This window comes from Caretta caretta, chromosome 10, assembly GCF_965140235.1.
Source record: "Caretta caretta isolate rCarCar2 chromosome 10, rCarCar1.hap1, whole genome shotgun sequence".
Lineage (NCBI taxonomy): Eukaryota > Metazoa > Chordata > Testudines > Cheloniidae > Caretta > Caretta caretta.
Genome location: NC_134215.1, coordinates 78,437,977 through 78,455,254, shown reverse-complemented (window position 1 = coordinate 78,455,254; position 17,278 = coordinate 78,437,977). Strand labels below are relative to the sequence as shown.

The 17,278-nt window shown below is 48.9% G+C and overlaps 1 protein-coding gene across 1 annotated transcript; it reads right to left on the bottom strand.

Annotated features, from left to right (window-relative positions):
• Positions 1 to 1,036: 1,036 nt before the first annotated feature.
• LOC125644214 (gonadotropin-releasing hormone II receptor-like) lies at positions 1,037 to 15,087 on the bottom strand. Its single transcript, XM_048867833.2, has 4 exons — positions 14,886 to 15,087; positions 9,884 to 10,399; positions 4,994 to 5,195; positions 1,037 to 4,188 (listed from the first exon to the last, which is right to left on the bottom strand). The coding sequence occupies exons 2-4, from the start codon at positions 10,394 to 10,396 to the stop codon at positions 3,779 to 3,781; spliced, it is 1,125 nt and encodes a 374-aa protein (XP_048723790.1). The 5' UTR covers positions 10,397 to 10,399; positions 14,886 to 15,087; the 3' UTR covers positions 1,037 to 3,778.
• Between the last annotated feature and the right edge of the window lie 2,191 nt (positions 15,088 to 17,278).

Genomic DNA, 17,278 nt, shown 5'->3' with positions numbered 1-17,278 from the left:
CCCCTACACACCCACCCAGGGCCATAAGCGGGGTGGGGAGAGCGGGGCAGCTGCCCAAGGCACAAGGCCGTGGGGGCAGAAAAATGGGGCAGCATGTGGGGGCAGTCATGGCCCGCACCCCCAAATTTCTGTCTTCCATTTAGCACAGTGGTTTTCAAATTGTGGGGCGTGCCCAAACCTCTGTGCTAAATGGAAGGCAGAAATCTGGTCGCGGGGGCACAGGACTCTGCATCGCTTCTAGGGGGCGCAAATATGCCTGATTGTGGCTCTGCACCCACCCACCCTCACACACTACTGAATGCTTATTCTGCCTGAGCCCTGAACACGTCACAATTGAGATCAGCCAGCCTGTCTTCCTCCAGATCCCAATAGCAGCTGATCGACACACCCTGCATTAACTCCCTTCTGGTCTGAGGGTTCCTTCTCCTGGTGGTACCCAAACAACAGCCAAACCACTGATGCTGAGGTCCAGGATTTGCCCTGTAACTGTAACACTTATAAAGCATGTTGAGAGCCATGGACAGAAGGGGCTGCAGAAGTATCAGTGCATTAGTAATAGCGAGGGGTGGGACCTTGAATCTGTGGCAGATTTCTAGCAGAAGCACTCTTGCAATCTGCTGGGGGGATGTTTCCTCTTCACCGTTGGTAATCGAAGGTGCTAGCAATGAGAAGATGGGAGCCACTAGGGATTCTATCAACATGAAAAGATACTCAGCCCGTGGAGTGTACAAAGTAACATCCATGTGTGTGGGCTACAGGTTAGGACACTGGACTAGAAGTCCTGGGCTTTATCCACAGCTCTGCTGTAGGACATTGCGCAAAGTGACTTTCAGTTTCCTCCCCTTTAAAATAGGGCTACTGAAATGTATCTGCCTTTGCAAAGCTCTTTGAGATCTATGAATGAAAAGCATGACAGAGGCGCTCAATACTATTAGCTGTGTCCATTTACTGTGTCTTTACCCTATAAGGTTCAAAGTATTATGATGAGAATGAAACAAAACCCTGCAAAACTCATTTATTTCTCATTCCAAACCTAATAGGGGGAGGGGGGGGTTATGCTGAACATTTGGTCTATACAAACAAGCAATCTGTGGTCGGGTGTGCTCTCGATCAGCTGCCAGCATCCTTCCCTATTGAAAGCCCGGCCTGGCAGATGGCACCGAGGGGCTGCGAAAGTGCCCACAATGTGCTAGAGTTTTACTTGTAATTGACATAAGCACAGAAAATGTGAGACTGGAGAGAGGCCCAGGAGCAGAGTGAATCTAGGTTTGTTTCTGGTTTGGATGTGATTCCAGTTTGCATGGTAGACTGGACTGTAGAAGTGTTTCTTAGGCTGTCTCAAAGCCTGATCCGACCAAGACTTCAAACAACTGACAAACCACCGCCAAGGTTCAGCCTACACTACACACGGAAACAATGTTTGCAACTAGGTTAGAGAACAGGTGTGCTCGAACCACTTCCCAGACATGATTCCATTTGCAGGGGGTTGAACTAGATGACCTCCTGAGGTCTCTGCCAACCCTAATCTTCTATTATTCAATGAATGCCAGCTACAAAAGTGCAATGCAAATGCCTGTTCTCACTTTCTGATGACATTGTAAATAAGATGAAAGTAGCATTATCTCCTGTAAATGTAAACCAACTTGTTTGTCTTAGCGATTGGCTGAACAAGAAGTAGGACTGAGTGGAGTTGTAGGCTCTGAAGTTTTACATTGTTTTGTTTTTGAGTGCAGTTATGTAACAAAAAAAAAAAATCTACGTTTGTAAATTACGCTCACGACAGAGATTGCACTACAGTTCTTGTATGAGGTGAATTGAAAAATACTATTTCTTTTGTTTATCATTTTTCCAGTGCAAATATTTGTAATCAAAAATAATATACACTTTTTTACAGTCCAATTACAACACAGAATACAATAATATGAAAATGTACAAAAACATTCAAAATTTTAATAAGGTTCAGTCGGTGGTCTATTGTTTAACAGGGCAATTAAAACTGTGATTAATCGCAATTAATTTTTTTAATCATGATTAATTTTTTTGAGTTAATCGTGTGAGTTAACGGCGATTAATCGACAGCCCTAGTCTGAAGCCCATTAGCTTGCGAATCATCAACCTCCATTTCCAGGGTCACAGTTAAAAAATTTACACCAAGGCAGCAAAATATGGGGCTGTGGGAGGTGAAGCTATTCATTCCCCAGAATGGCTAAGGGCGCAGCTCTTCCTGTCTTGGTCTACTTTGAATCTCCTGGGGGGTGCTGCCTTCGACACAGCTAATCAACGGCCACAGCAGCCTTTGTCTTAAACTAGTTAAACTGCAAGTGTAGACGGCGGAGCTCTCTGTAAAGTCAAGGTGGCAATCCCCACTTTGTGACCGCCTAGGGCTGCAGAAGGAAGAGTTTGGACTGGGTTTTTGACACAGACTTTCAATGAGGGGGTTGTGTCTCTCTTTTCTTGATTACCGTATCCTTTAATGCGGACAACAACTAAACAACCAGGGGCTGATCCTTCAGTCTTTGCCCAGACCAAACTCCCACCTCAGGGAGTTTTGCTTCTGGAGGGAATGCCAGATTTGGCCAGAAGAGGAGTTTAAGCTCCAGGAACCTTCTGCGTCACTGGGCCCAAATGTGAGGGCATATTATGGCTTCCGCTGTATTAAGGTTAAACAGGGATGAACTACATTGGTACTCTGCACTGATCAGGCAGGAAACCATATGTCCACAAGCTATTAAAATACCCACATTGGCATATCTGATTTGTAATCATGTCAATTAAAAGGTGAACGTAACTCAGAGTTCCCGGTGCCGGTGCATGGCATGGACACAGCTAAGGGTTTCCCATGAACAATCCACTGACCGTTTATTTCCACCTTACATATATCAGAAAGTACCAAACAAGCACAAACTCCCTTTCCAGGGATTCAAAACAGTCACAGGAATGACAGTGGAAGAATTAGGGCTGGTGCCTGGTACGTACTGAGTCATGTGAGTAGCTTTTAATACGGGACAGCTGAGTAGAAGTTCACGGAGGAGGTGATGTCAGGAGCAGGCTGGCCGGGAAGACAAGACCAAGACTTTGTATGACAAAACCTGAAACGTCTCATTTTTGTCATGGAAGTCACCGTGAGAACCGCCCGGCCCGTGAGCCTGTTCTGCAAACACCTCCGCAGCTGAGTACCGTTAGCCCCATGAATGATCCCACCAAGGCAAAAAGGAAAGGATGCTCTTTTGCCAATCTGGCCGTTCCTCTATATTTTTTAGAAGTCAACGTATATTTCCAGAAAACCAGTGGTTGGCAGCAGGGGGCTGGCAGATACTGAATTCTAGAATCCATCACAGTAGGTTGCACCTGGCCCAAGAGCAGCATGAAAAGGCTATAAAGGGGGTGGAACCAGCCCGTGGGGAACAGGATATGTGCAAAAGACTTCTACAGAGCTGGTGGAGTAGCAGGACACCAGCCCCTCTCTGAGTCTCTCCCATGGTCCCAAGGGGTCCTCGGAAGCAGAGCACAAGGGCCCAGGCCTGGAATAAGGGGGAATCAATGGGACCCCTTGGAGAGCACGGTGATACTCAGCATGAGTGCGGCAGAAGCCGCAGAAGTTACTAATTTCTGGTGACTGTTCCATTCAAACCTAATTCAGGAGGGGCGGGTGACTGAACGACATGCCAGCATTAGTACTGTACTTCCCAGGCAGTCACCGTAATAGGAGCTACTGGCCAACACAATGCCCCTGATCAAGAACACACAGAGTTCCTTTTCTCCTGCCGGATGCTTTTCTTTAGCAGACCGTGTGGATGATTGTGCCGTTGGAAGCGCCCGAAGCTGCTCCGCCATTTATAATGTAGTCCTTTATGTTCATCTCAGAACTGGACATCAGTTTGTTTCTCTCCTGCCCTGTAATTACTGTTTCTATTCCTCTAAGGCACGCCTTCATATCCTCTCGGAAGGAAGGAGTGTAGAGTCCGTAAATGATAGGATCGGTGCACGTGTGTAGCAAGCCAAAGAGAAAGAGACTGTGGTTGATGTACTCCGGCATGCTTTGAATCATGTCTGGCTGGAACCAGTACCACAGGCCCAGGAGGTAATATGGGGTCCAGCAGATAATGAAGGAGGCAACTATCACAATGGTCATCTTCAGGGTCTTCATTCGCGCCTTGGAGATGTGGTTGTTTTTGCTTCTTGCTAGACCTGCCGGGAAGAGTCAAAGGGATAATTGTATACAACACAACAGCATACAACCAGGAAGAGACCAACATTCACAGCCCAGCCTCCGTCAAAGTCAGTAAGAGTTTGACTTCAAGGCTTAGGCCTGATCCAAAGACCACTGGAGTCAGTGGGGGCATTTCCATTGACTTCCGTGAGCATTGGATTAAGCCCAAACTGCAGCTGAATTGAGTTACCGCAGGGCTGAAGTGGCTCTCTGTATTGGGGTGTGCTTCACTGGGACATATGGCCATGCACAAGGCGCAGGTTGGGCCTCTCCCAGGGGTGGATGAATAAGGATGTCCGTTTTCAAGGCTGCTGTCTTTCATCACTATAAAGTCACTTGACTAGATTGAGGCCTGGCCCTACCCAGCCATGCAGGAGTCAAAAGAGGAAGAAGCTGCCCTGGGCCTTGCACACCCTCCCCATCTCTTCTCGCCAGGCCTAAAGGAGACAGTAGCAGGTCTCCATAATACTCCTGGAAGAAGTGGGCAGAGAGAGGTGGCAGACTCCATGCTCTGCACCCCTCTCCACCATTTGTGCAGTCTCTCTCACCACATATTATAATATACAAGGCTCCCCTGTTTAGCTGTCTGTTATTTTCCATCAGAGGGGACTTGCCATCCCCAGAAACACACCTGCTATTTCTCATTTTCTAAGCCTGGAGATGTCAGACAATGATGCTGATAATGCAAGAGATGCCTATGATGGGGAAAATTACAATGTCTCGGCAATACCAATAAGATCACATGGAAGTATGCTGAATGCTCAATAGCCGTAACCTGCTCACCCTTGTTGATCTTCAGTTGCTTGCTGATTTCCCAGATGATGCGGATGTAGCAGACAATCATGACGCTCAGTGGGGCGACATAGAGGGTGGTGAAGGTGAACATGTTGTAGAGGATTTCTTCCCAGTGCTCTTGGAAACTTCCATGTGTCACACACTGGGTAAAATTGACACCCGGGGCAGTGTGCAGGTGAAAAAGAAAAAGCTGAAATTAAGAATGAAACACTTAGTCAGAGATCGTTCTTAAAGGGGCACTGTCACAATGACAATCTCCTTCCTGGGCTTACTGGGAACACCTTCCGGCAATAAAGCTCATGCTCAAATAAATTGGTTAGTCTCTAAGGTGCCACAAGTACTCCTTTTCTTTTTGCAAAGACAGACTAACACGGCTGTTACTCAAAAGAATTTAGAAAGTCTTATTACATAGGGTTTGTTGGATTGGGTCAGACCACAGGTCCATCTAGTTCAAAACGCTGTTTTGACAGTGGGCAGCACCAGATGCTTTCGAGGAAGGTGTTAGAACCCTGCAGTAGCAGATGTGGAATAATCTGTCCCCACATTAAGTCTTGTTCTATCTCTGATCAGCAGAGCATGAGGATGCATATTGACTTTCATCATACACGCTCTTTGCTGACTCAGCCCATCACTCATCTCAGGCAATCGTCTGGTCCGTTCATGGTCAATTCCACTGTCCAGTCCTCATGCACGAGTCGACACGGCAACATTCGGGCTGGAGCTGGTGAGAAATGGGTTCTGTTGGAATTAAAAGCTTGTTGTGGTTTTTGCCAGGCCTCGATCATAAACCTCAGCCATTATTGTAATTATTTCTTACTTTGTGCCAATAGACAACATGGAACCAACTACTAGCAAACACATCAATTACTTCTACAAGCCAGGTTCTTACAAATAAATCAGAGATCAAGTCCTTGATTTGGGGTGGATCTGTCTCTCCTTTCTAAGTATTATGACGCTATTCTCCACGATAAAAATTATTCCACTATCAAAAACATACTTGGCCTAAGAGTTATTTTCACTCGATGGCGGCTTCCTGTCCTGGGCTGACAGTACACCCCACTTATCTCCATTAGTGTCAGACGTTCCTGTCACTGTCTGACGCTGGAGCATCTTTTGAATGAAAAATCTCCATACTAGCCTTTTAAAATGCCAATCCCTGTATGTTTTCAGTCTCTGAGCCTGGCTGCCCTTGCAGCACTGAAATTTGTACACTGAATACGCACTGGAAGGAGGACAGGTTAAGTATTTTACAGCAGTCATAGTCCAGACACACCATACTGTGGATATGCGAGACCAAGGCCCAACTCCTCAAAGCTAGTTCAGTGCCTAACTCCATTTGATTTCAATGGGAGTTTGGTGTCTGAATACCTTTGAGGACCTGGGCCCAAAGAGGTAATGTCTGGTTATCATCTAGCAGGTTTCCTCCACCATACAGGTAGCTAGTGACAGCGTTACGCTACTGCACATTTCCTGCTGGGTATTTTTGACTATTGCACTGATGAAACTACTGTATTTAGAACAGGAGCAGCAGGTATAATAGGCCTGGGGAGGTTAAGCCTCCCCTAACCGAGGCCCTGGCCCTGCCCACGCTCCACCCTCTCTTCCAAACCGGCGGGAGCTCAGCTCGGGCCGGATACCAGTAGGTGGCTGGGGTCAGCTGGCAGCCCAGTGCCGGGGCCGGCACTGGGGCAGCTGGTGGCCCAGGGCGGTTCAGCTGGGGCTCCTCCGGCCATAGGGGTGGGGGATGCTCGGGGCTCTGGCAGAGGGAGGGGGCAATAGAGGCAGGGCCTCAGGCGGAAGGAAGTGGGGGACGCGTGGCTAGCTTCCCCAAAAGGGGGTGGGGGCTCGCAGGGTGAAAGCTGATTAGCTCTGGGCTTGTAGGCCCTGTTCACACTACAGCACCTGTAGTAATTGCATTTGAAGCCATTTTGCAAGGTGGTTGCAGCCCAGTATAGTTATAACATGGTTCACATCTACCCCTTCCCACTGAAAGAATGCCGTTGGCTGTCTCGAAGAGTGCTCTGTGGAGCTGGTCACACTGGGTATTTTTGCTGACATTCTCTCCCGTTACTGCCAGCATTTCAGCGCCGCTGGGGGTAGCAATGAGGGGGGGTTAGTGCAGGCAGTCGATGGCATTTTAAGCACCATGCTGTTTAACCTTGACATGAGCAGGTCTTGCCAACACGTTGGCTTAAGATGCTGGTGATCACTGGCAATGTGGCCGTTCTAGAGTGTCGACCATTGTGAGCGCGAGTGGTAACAACTGGGGGAAATATTTGGCAAAATAGCCCATCACTGACAAAGCCAGAAGCACCATCTAAGCCAGCAGGGTTTTCAAATCTCCACCCACACTGGACTGGGAAACTGTACGTGCTGCAGTTGGGGATGCTCAGTGGGCTTAGTCGAGTTCCTCAGGCTTGCTAGATGTGCTGAGGAACATGGCAAAGAGATGTTCTGATGGGACCAATATGGGACAGAAGCTCTCTACCTGCAGCAATCATTGGGGGTACGTCTACACGACAGAAAAAAACTCCATGGCAGGGAGTCTCAGAGCCCCGGTGAACTGACTTGGGCTTGTGATACGGGGCTAAAAACAGCAGTATAGACATTCCCGTTTGGGCTGGAGCTTGTGCTCTGAGACCCACCCCATTGCTGGGCCTCAGAGATTAAGCTCCAGCCCGAGCAGGAATGTCTACACTGCTATTTTAATCCCCGCACTGTGAGCCCCATAAGCCTGAGTCAGCTGACCCAGGCTCTGATGTGAGCAGACTCAGGCATTTTTTTTACACAGTAGATGTACGCTTAGTGTTAAAGTGACAACACCCCACCTGTTGTTCTGTGATTATGTTTTCACTCTGACTCAAAGGCTTGGTTTATTTGCACATTGCAAAATAATCCATCCTCCACAGGGAGTTAAACAAGGGCACCCCAGTTGCTGTGTTGATCAACCCCATTGCACGTCATGAAATCCGAAAGCCACAGGACCAAATCCTGCTCTCATTCCCATCTGAATGAGGTCAACCCAAAGAATGAGGTCATTTGTGCATAACGGAGCAGAATCTGGCCTGTAGTTTGAGCTATGGATCTGATTATCTTTTGGATGCTTGGCCATTGTATCAGTAGCTGACCTGTGTGTAGTTCTCGTATTGAACCTTCCTTGCGCAGATAAGGTGGAGGCAAGGTAGGTCACTAAGAAAGATCTACCAATAGCAAATTTATCCCTGTAGAAATCTGGGGCCAGGGCCTCAGCTGGTATGAACCAGCACAGCTTCATTAACTTCAGATCAGCTCACATCACAGGAAGAATAGAATTCTATAGCAAATGCATTCCCAGTTAAGTGAATGGGGGGCATGGATCAGCGTTCATGTTGCACCCCCTCTCAGTACCTGGCCTGGGCCAGGGAAGCTAATGATCCAACCAGCGGATCAAATTCGGTGCCACCTTAGTCAAGTTGCGCGTTTGCTAAGAAGTTGTTAAGTGAATGGAATACAATAGCTAACACATCTCCATGCAAAGAATGGGGTTCAAGAGTTAATGGATTCCCACTGAAGCTAACGGACTCTAGGAGCTACTGCCTCCAAAGCTGAGCCCGGTCGAAATTTCAACTGACATTTTCTGGCAGCGCCATGGTACAGCATCACCACCTTTGACTCACTCTTCCTCACAAGCTGGAACAATGAGAAAGGGGCAGTGAGCAAAGAAGGGCTCAGTTCCAGGTTACTCTAATAGCTGGAGAATGCACTGACCATAGACTTTGGAGAACCTGGAGTGGTTCAAGAGACAGGCATGGTGTATGGGAGTGGAAGCCAGAAATTCCCAAGTTATAGTCCTGGCTCAGGCAGCAAGTTCTTCCAAGTTCCTGGACCCATTACCTCACCTTCCTGTGTCTCACTTTCCCAGTGTACAATAGAGATTGTAACAATTACCATTCTCCCTAGGGTCTGGTGACGATGAATGAGTTAACGTCCATAAAATTAGTTCTCTGAAAACATCTGCTCAGTGTGCAGCAGCAGTCAAAAAAGCGAACAGGAATACTGGTGTGCAGTTCTGGTCACCCCATCTCAAAAAAGTTATGTTAGAATTGCAAAGAGGACAGAGAAGGGCAACATAAATGTTGGGACTGGATGACAGGGAATGGATTTCTCAATAATTGCCCTGTTCTGTTCATTTCCACTGCAGAATGTGGAACTGGCCACTGGCAGAAGACAGGATACTGCGCTAGATGGACCATTGGTCTGACCCTGTATGGCTGCTCCTCTGTTCATAAGTGTCCTAGAAGTCCCACTTTTTATCTATCTCAACATCTGCATACCTGAACCTTAACTGGATTTGAACACCTCCCTGTGTGTTGGGGATAGGGCACTAAACCAGGAGGCTCTTCCCAACTATAGCTGTGCTGAGATGGGATCTGTGCCAGCTGCAAGAATATCTCAGGCCTGAACTCCTCAACATTCAGCAACAAGTTAGGACCTGGATTCCTCTTGGAAAATAATGGGCACATTGTCAGTCTGTTTTAGGTATTGCAGATGGCTCCCCATCACTGCAGTATCTGAGCACCTCACAATCTCGAATGGATTTATCCTCACAACCCTCCCCTGTAAGGCAGGGCAGTGCTATTATCCCCACTGTGGGGAACTGAGGCCCAGAGCCACTGAGCGACATCCCCAAGGTCACAGAGGAAGTCCATGGTAAAGGAGGGAATTGAACCCAAGTCACCAGCTAGTGCCCTAACCATTGGACCATCCTTTTCTCTTGATCACTGATTATCACCCAAACCATTCGCCCAGCCCAAGGTGGCTGTTCACTTTTGCCTATTCTGAAGTGTGACACTTCCTGTGCGAAGCGACCCCAGCTTGACAATGGCGTTGTGCTCATACCTGGGGCGAGGCCAGCAGAAGGCTCATGACCCAAGCAACATATAACATGAGTCTGTTGCGTCGACTGGAATTAGCGAAGGCAAAGGGATGGAGGATGGCTGAGTGCCGGTCTATGCTGATAACCACAAGCACCAGCGCTGCAGAGTACATGGCAAAGAGCTTGAGGAAGTTCAGCAATTTACAGGGCAGGTCCCCGGCGTACCACTGGACTGTCACATTCCACACAGCATCCAGGGGCATGACCGTGAAGGTCACCAGTAAATCTGCCACTGTTAAGCTCAGTATCAGCAGCCGGACATGGGACTTCCTTCTCTTCCTCATGATGCTATATAACACAACTGAGTTGCTGCATGCTGCTATCAAGAAAAAGCAGATGGTGACAATCACACGGACCCTGGCTGCTAGGGTGAAAGTAGGTTCGATCCAGGGCTCGGGGCAGTCGGAAGCAGAGAGGTTTTCATCCACGACATCAGCTGACTGAGGAGGAGTCATAAGGTCCCGTTCTTCAGGCATTCCCTACAGGAGGACAAATGGCAAAATCAGAGAAGAAAGCTAGGCCTAAAATCCCTGTTGGGTGTCCATTTAGCATGGGACAGCTTTAAGTGTGATGAAGAGGGAGGCTCAATAGGCTTAGCCAAAGATTCTCAAGTGTTTTAATATGCTTATCTGGTAGTACCTTAACGGCCCCAACCAGGGCCGGGGCCCACTGAGCTGGGCGTGGGGTCTGACTAGATAATCTAAAGATCAAGGCTAGCCATAAACTCTACGAAACTTCAACTCTATTAAAACCAAAAGATTGCACCTGCCCCAAAGAGCTTACAGGCTGAACGACCAGACAGACAAACAACAAACAACAGTACAATGCCTTCTCCGTTTCCTAGTTTCCATAGTGTGGACCACCTCCTATTAGACAGATTATCCCACTGAGCTGCATCCTCTTCCATTTGCTATTGCGGGGACCATCACCTCCTCCTCTTCATAATTATACATCATCCCCACGGTGACTATAGCAACTGCTCACATGGAAATGTATTTTAAGCACTTTTCAATGCTGCTTAGAAGGTGGAAACAAGGAGGTGGCAGTCCCATGTGACCAGCCAACTGTGCAGATGACCCAGTGTGGTGGAGCGGGACTCACTCCTGTGGTGCCTCCTGCTGGTCGTCCAGGAAATTAGCATTTCCAGCCTCCGGAGCGCCCTCTGCAGGCTGGTATCCCACCTGCCGCTGGGCCCCGCATCCCTCCTGGACGCTGGTGCCCCTGGCAGCACCCCCACAGACCTGGGTCTCCCCACCGCCCCAGGGAACCCCCATCTTCTATCCCCACCTCGCCTCAGTCTTTGGCTACTGCCAGTCACCATCTAGCCCCTGTTCCCTGGGGCAGACTGAGGCTCATGAACCAGCATGAGGAGCAACTGGCCACCCTCTGGAAGGGTTTGGGCGCCCACTGTAGCCTGCTTAGCTCTCAGGTGGGTTTCCCTTTCTGGTTGGGTCTCCACCGTGGCCTGTCTCACCTCCACGTGGATTCTCCTGTTGAGCTGGGGCCTCTCTGCCCCAGACCCCCTCTCTTCTGGGCCCCTGGTCTTCACCACCCCCTCCTTTGGGGTAGTCTCAGACCGAGCCCGATCCTCTGGCCTCTCCCTCCTTCTCTGGGGGCAAGACCGTCTTACTTGACCACCCTTGTGGCACAGGAAGCACAGTGCATTCCTTGGGCCACCTGCGGGCTAGGCCTGGCCCTGTGAGTCCCGTGAGGGCACTCCCTCTTCTTGTGCCCTGGCTCCCCACAGACCCAACAAGTTTGGATCCCCCCTGTTGGCTTCACAGGGGGCACTCTAGTCTCTCCACAATGCCCTGGGCAGAGCCTCTTTGCTCCATCCCGATAGGGGCACTCCCTCTTATAGTGCCCCGGTCGCCCACAGGCAAAACAGTCTTTAGGCCCCGGCACCAGCCTCCAGCCCAAGGTGCTGGCCCCCGATGACAGCTATGTGCCCTCCCCCGCAACAGCTGTAGCAGCCTTGCTTGCTGCTCAGCGAGACGGGCCACACAGGCTCTCCAGTAGTAGTCCCTCATTTCTCCACCTTCAGTTCCTTCACTCAGATTCCGGGCAACAGTCCAACAGTCCTTGCCCTTGCCCCCTGTATCGGGGCGGACCGCCTATGCCCGCATTCTCCACCACATTGTGGAGGGGGGGGCGGGATTCACCCCTGCGGCGCCTCCTGCTTGTTGTCCAGGGAATTAATGTTTCCAGCCTCTGGAACACCCTCCACCGGCCAGTGTCCTGCTTGCCGCTGAGCCCCGTGTCCCTCCCAGACCCCAGGCCCCTCCCTCTCAACATCTAGAGAGAGACTGTGTCCTCCTGGCCCACTGCCCTCTTATAAAGGCCAGCTGGGCCCTGACTGGGGCATGGTGGCAGCTGTGGCTGTTTCCCCAATCAGCCGAGGCTGGCTGCTTTAGCTAGCAGCAGCCCTCTCCCAGGGCTGATTTCAAGCCCTTCAGGGCAGGAGCAGGTGACCACCCTGCTACACCCAGTAAGAGCTCGGTGGAACCCAGCTGGTCCATTGACCACAAATAGAGAACCTCTGGTCTAATGAGGAGTTAAAATGCACCTGAAATACTGAGAATCCCTGGAATTGTGATGCTCTGAAGTAGATACGTTGAGTTCCATGGAGTTTATACTGGGTGTGTGGGAGAGAATCCATGTGATAAGACATTAAAAACAGAGGGTCTGACTCCTCATTGAAGACTCATTGGCACTTTTCTTTAGAGTAAGGGTGTCCAACCCAGTATCTTTGGTTACATTCTCCTCTGGTCTGCTGTTGTCCAGTGAGTTTGGGTCTGTGGCTCTGGAGATAGAACCACCGGCTATTGTACGCTGTGCGCAGTAAAGAGGTGTCAAATCCCGTCCCTCCACACCACAATCTCAGGAAAGCTCCCTGAGGTGGAGACTTATGGAATCTTCCTTTCCTCATACGTATTTCAATGGGAGGCAGCAATCTGAGCAAAAATACCTCTCCTATCCATGTTAGCACAGCCACCATGAACCTATGACACCCTAGGCCCCGGTATATTGCCCTGTTCAGGTCACCGGGATTATATTATTATTATTCATTATTTGCGTTACTGCCTGGGACCCCTAGTCATGGAGCAGGATCCCCTTGTGCTCGACGCTGCACAAACACAGAACAAAAAGACAGTCCCCACCCCAAGGAATTTACAATCTAAGTCTAAGACAAGGAAACAGATGGGTACAGTCAAACTGACGGAGGAGCACAAGGATACAACGAGACAACATTGGTCAGTAGGATAGGGAGTAGTCTCTGCACACTCGCAGCCGATAACACAGTGCCCCAAATTGTGAAGGCCTGTCCTGCACTCTGCCCAGAAAAAATGCCTAGCAATCACCATGTAGTATTTATTCACTTACAGCATGAACATGTTTCAGGGCTGCCAATGTTATCTGTTTATTCCCTGGAACAAGAGCACTGAGCTACGTTAGCACAACACAGACAACACTCAGAAGAATTAGACACAGCAGGCTATCTTTGGTGTGAGACCCCTGTAGTCGGTCTATATTACACCAGGAATGAATTTGGCCCACGGTCATTTTAAAAACTCTGATCGAAACTCATCGCTTGCTAAGTGGAGATGGGTCACTGGCCTGAATCTGCCAAACTTTGGAAGTCCAAAAACAAAACAAAACATAGGACCCACGACTGAATTGGGTTGTCAGGTTTGTTTTACAAAACCCTCGAATGACAAGGTTTAGAAAGACCACACCACACTCGTTTTTGCCCATCTCTGTTTGAAATAGACAGGGACCTGTATTAGAACCATTTACATGAACCCCTAGGCACACACACGGCCCCTGAACATTGTGGGTCCAAACAGAAAAGGACCTGATCCTGAACCAATGCCAAATCACTGCAAAACCCAAACCCAACTGACAAGATTTTTCCAAACCAAACCAGCTCTGGGTGTCACCTATCTTTGGTGTCAAGATTCATGACGTTTTCTCAGCCCTTATTAATCCGATCTCCAGGGCTGCCTATCAATATCTGATTCCAACTTCCAGCGTATAACAAACCCACACATCTCACCTGCTTCTTAGCAGAACAGAGACATCGGCCGAGTTCTGGGTTCAGTAAGCAAAGGATAATAAAAGATGTGAGGTTAATCAAAAAGAGAGAGAGGAGTCTCTCTCTTTTTCCCCCCTCTCTGCTCAAAATAAAGATGCACACAAGCACTTCTCACAGATGTGAAAAGCGGTTCACCCCCCTCCTTTCATTCATCTAGAGGGTGACATGAAGTCAATCCCCAAACAGTCCCCCACAACTGTCTCTAAACATGTTTTTTGGGGGGAAGGGAGGTGCCCTGCAGAAAGATGCAACCTATACAGTTTCAAAGCCAGATTCTCGCCCAGGTAACTCAACTGTGCAGAGTCACCACTGTTCCACTTAAACTGCCCTCTGCTCCCGTACAGAATGATATCGTGAACAAGCCAAATTTCAAAGGCAAAGACTTTCAAGTTTAGGAGAACACAAACAATGAGCACCGGTCAACACGAGCAGCTGACAAACCGTTTCATGCAGCCGGGGCTGATGCTCAGTTTCACTTACACAGAAATAATGTGCTTTCCCCTGGTGAAGTTACAGAAATAAAACGATCAGCAGAGACCGAATCTACATCCTGCTCCCGAACTAACCTATTGTTACTACACACTTACACTTGCTCTCTCTCTTCTCCTTACTCTCATTTAGTCCATGTTCCGTGTCTAGTTACAGCTGCTTGCTTTGCTGCAGCCCCCACACAGAAAGTAAGCGCAAATATTACCAGATTCTTAGATCAAACCCCAAAAGCAAGCAAAAAGCGATAGCAATGACAAAGTACCAAACTGGTCGTTTCTCCTGTTATTGCCAGTCCACAGGAGGGAGGAATGACACCAAAGGAAGCCCAGTATCTGTGCTGATTGGAGGTGCTGCATTCAATTCATCGGATGGGAACATACCTGGTATCCGCATGCCCTTAAGGGAAAGGAAAACCGTTTCCTCTCTATTTGCCAGTGCCAGAAATGTCAGCCTGCTCCTCTGCTGCATGTAGCCAGCAGTCCGCATGATGCAGATCTGCCTCCCAGTAAAGAGGAGATGCAGAGAGCTGGCAGGGTGGCTGGGAGCTGTTACAGCGCTTGGTCTATGCACAAGAGGAGCGTCATTCCACTCCCTGCTGCTGGCTCTGGAATTCTCCAAGAGAGACCCCACTGCCCAGTATAATTCAGGTGAACCTAGCATAATGCTTTAACAATGCACAAGGAGAGTTGCTTTGACAGGAGCCCATGGGGGGCACAGCTCCAGTGCATTCAGGGCTTAGCAGGTGTATTTTATGATGCTTGTTAGGTCTGTGTTTTAACGTGTGCAGAATACCGAGGGCCTCTGTGGTGAGATGGGGTACAAACATAGCTTTATAATATAATATTATTATTGCATCCTTAAGATTATTGTATTGCTATGGAGATCAGAAAACAGGCTCATTAACCAGGCCGTGAATCAAATTGCTCCAAAGAAAAGCAGAAAAGATTCTTTGCCCTGGGTCAAACCATGAGGTCCTTATTCCATTTTTAACCTAGTCCATACGCAGGCAAAACTGCATATGGACTGGGTAAAAACAAATCTCAAGATTTGACACACATGTGAAAACAGGTATCAAGCAGTGAACGTCCAGGTACCAACACATATTTCAGTGGAGCACTTGGGCTGGATCCACGCAGGGACCAGTATGGGGGCGCTTTTGGTTTTTCAAATGTTAATGACTAAATGGGCCTCCTTTCCTTTTAGGATTTAACGAGCCACCCACTTGAGGATTTAATGAGCAGGCCTAGGAGACAATGACAAATCTGCTGCATTCAGGGAAATGGCCACCTTCAGATGCTGCACCTGCTTACAGCAAAGCTGAACGGTGCCTCTTCAGGGACAGCATCACCATTCCAGCACAGCAGTTGTCTGTAAATCAGTAATTATTACATGGACTGTTGTTGAACCTGCTGTTGCTTAGACAACCGTGACACACACACACACACGCATGCATATAAAGCACACACACAGCAGAGTTCCAGGAGCGTACAGCTTTTTATTAACCCACTGATTGGGGTTAATAAGGAGGGGATACGATCCTGAATGGAAAGCCATTAATTGGGAATTAAACACAGAGGGAAGAGGAGGCTAGGAATTGGATAAAATGTTCAGAATCCCTTGGTGACTTAGAAGTGTATGGCCCATTTTTGAAAGAGGCGTAGACACTCAGGGCTAGATCCACTAAAGGGTGAGGCTGACATCTTATTTTAGACACCCTGCGCCCAGTGTAATCCCCAGTCCTGAGTTAGATGCCCCGGCTCTCTATACTATGCATGGAGACTGCGGAGCACCTATGGATGGGATTCCCAGAAGCCAGCACACTGAGCGGGGAGCCATAGGAAATGCTGAGGAGGGGTGTGTGGCCTAATCCCTGCCCCTCAAAGGGACTCAGGCACCTCCCTTTGGCCTAGATGTAGGGTCTGTCTACACTAGATCTGGAAGCATGAGAAGCCGTACCCACACGAGCGCTGATCACACTAGTGCGCTAAAAACAGAAGTGTGACCACAGCAGTGTGAGTGATGGGAGGGGCTAGCCGGCCAAGGACAAACCTACGGTCTTGGACGGGATCATGAGTGGGTGGCTAGAGCCCCTTGTAATGCAGCTGCATTTCTGTTTGGGTACGTCTCCTCCAGCCAAATGGACACTTTCCAGCTCTAATGCAAACATACCCTTAGGGACTGGGGACTCTCAGCTGTGGACCTTCTCCTGAGTTAGGCTCCTACGGTAGGTTGGTCTTTTCTCACAAAAAAATAGAGGAGGAACCCTTACACCTAATAGCCCAGGGAATGGAGGACATTGGGGACCACCAGGTGTGGTTTTCTACTGAAGTAACCCACGAGTGTTAATAATAATTAATTGATAGTAACTTAACCGTCTTTATCAGGTAATTAGTTAACATATCTCCAGAGCATCTGAAAGCAGGTCAGTCTAACCTAGAACCAGCTGCCTCCACCCAGGGTCAGCCCCCGACACCCTGAAGAGTCTATTTATTCTCTTAAATCCACTGGCACGCCACAGCCGCCACCACCCTCTCCTCCACGGCATCAGGACTCAGGCGGCTTTGCACGTGCCCAGCGGTGATGTAGCCACTTACACTGGGTTTTGAGGATCTCTGTTTCGGACTTAGGCACCTAAAATGGCAGTTAGGTACCTACATCTCTTTGTGGATCGAGCCCTAAGAGACTAAATCTCATTGCAAGTCAATGGGACTAAGGCAATGCCTAAGCCACTTTTGAAAATGAACCCTAAGTGACTTAGAGAGCTGACTGGCTC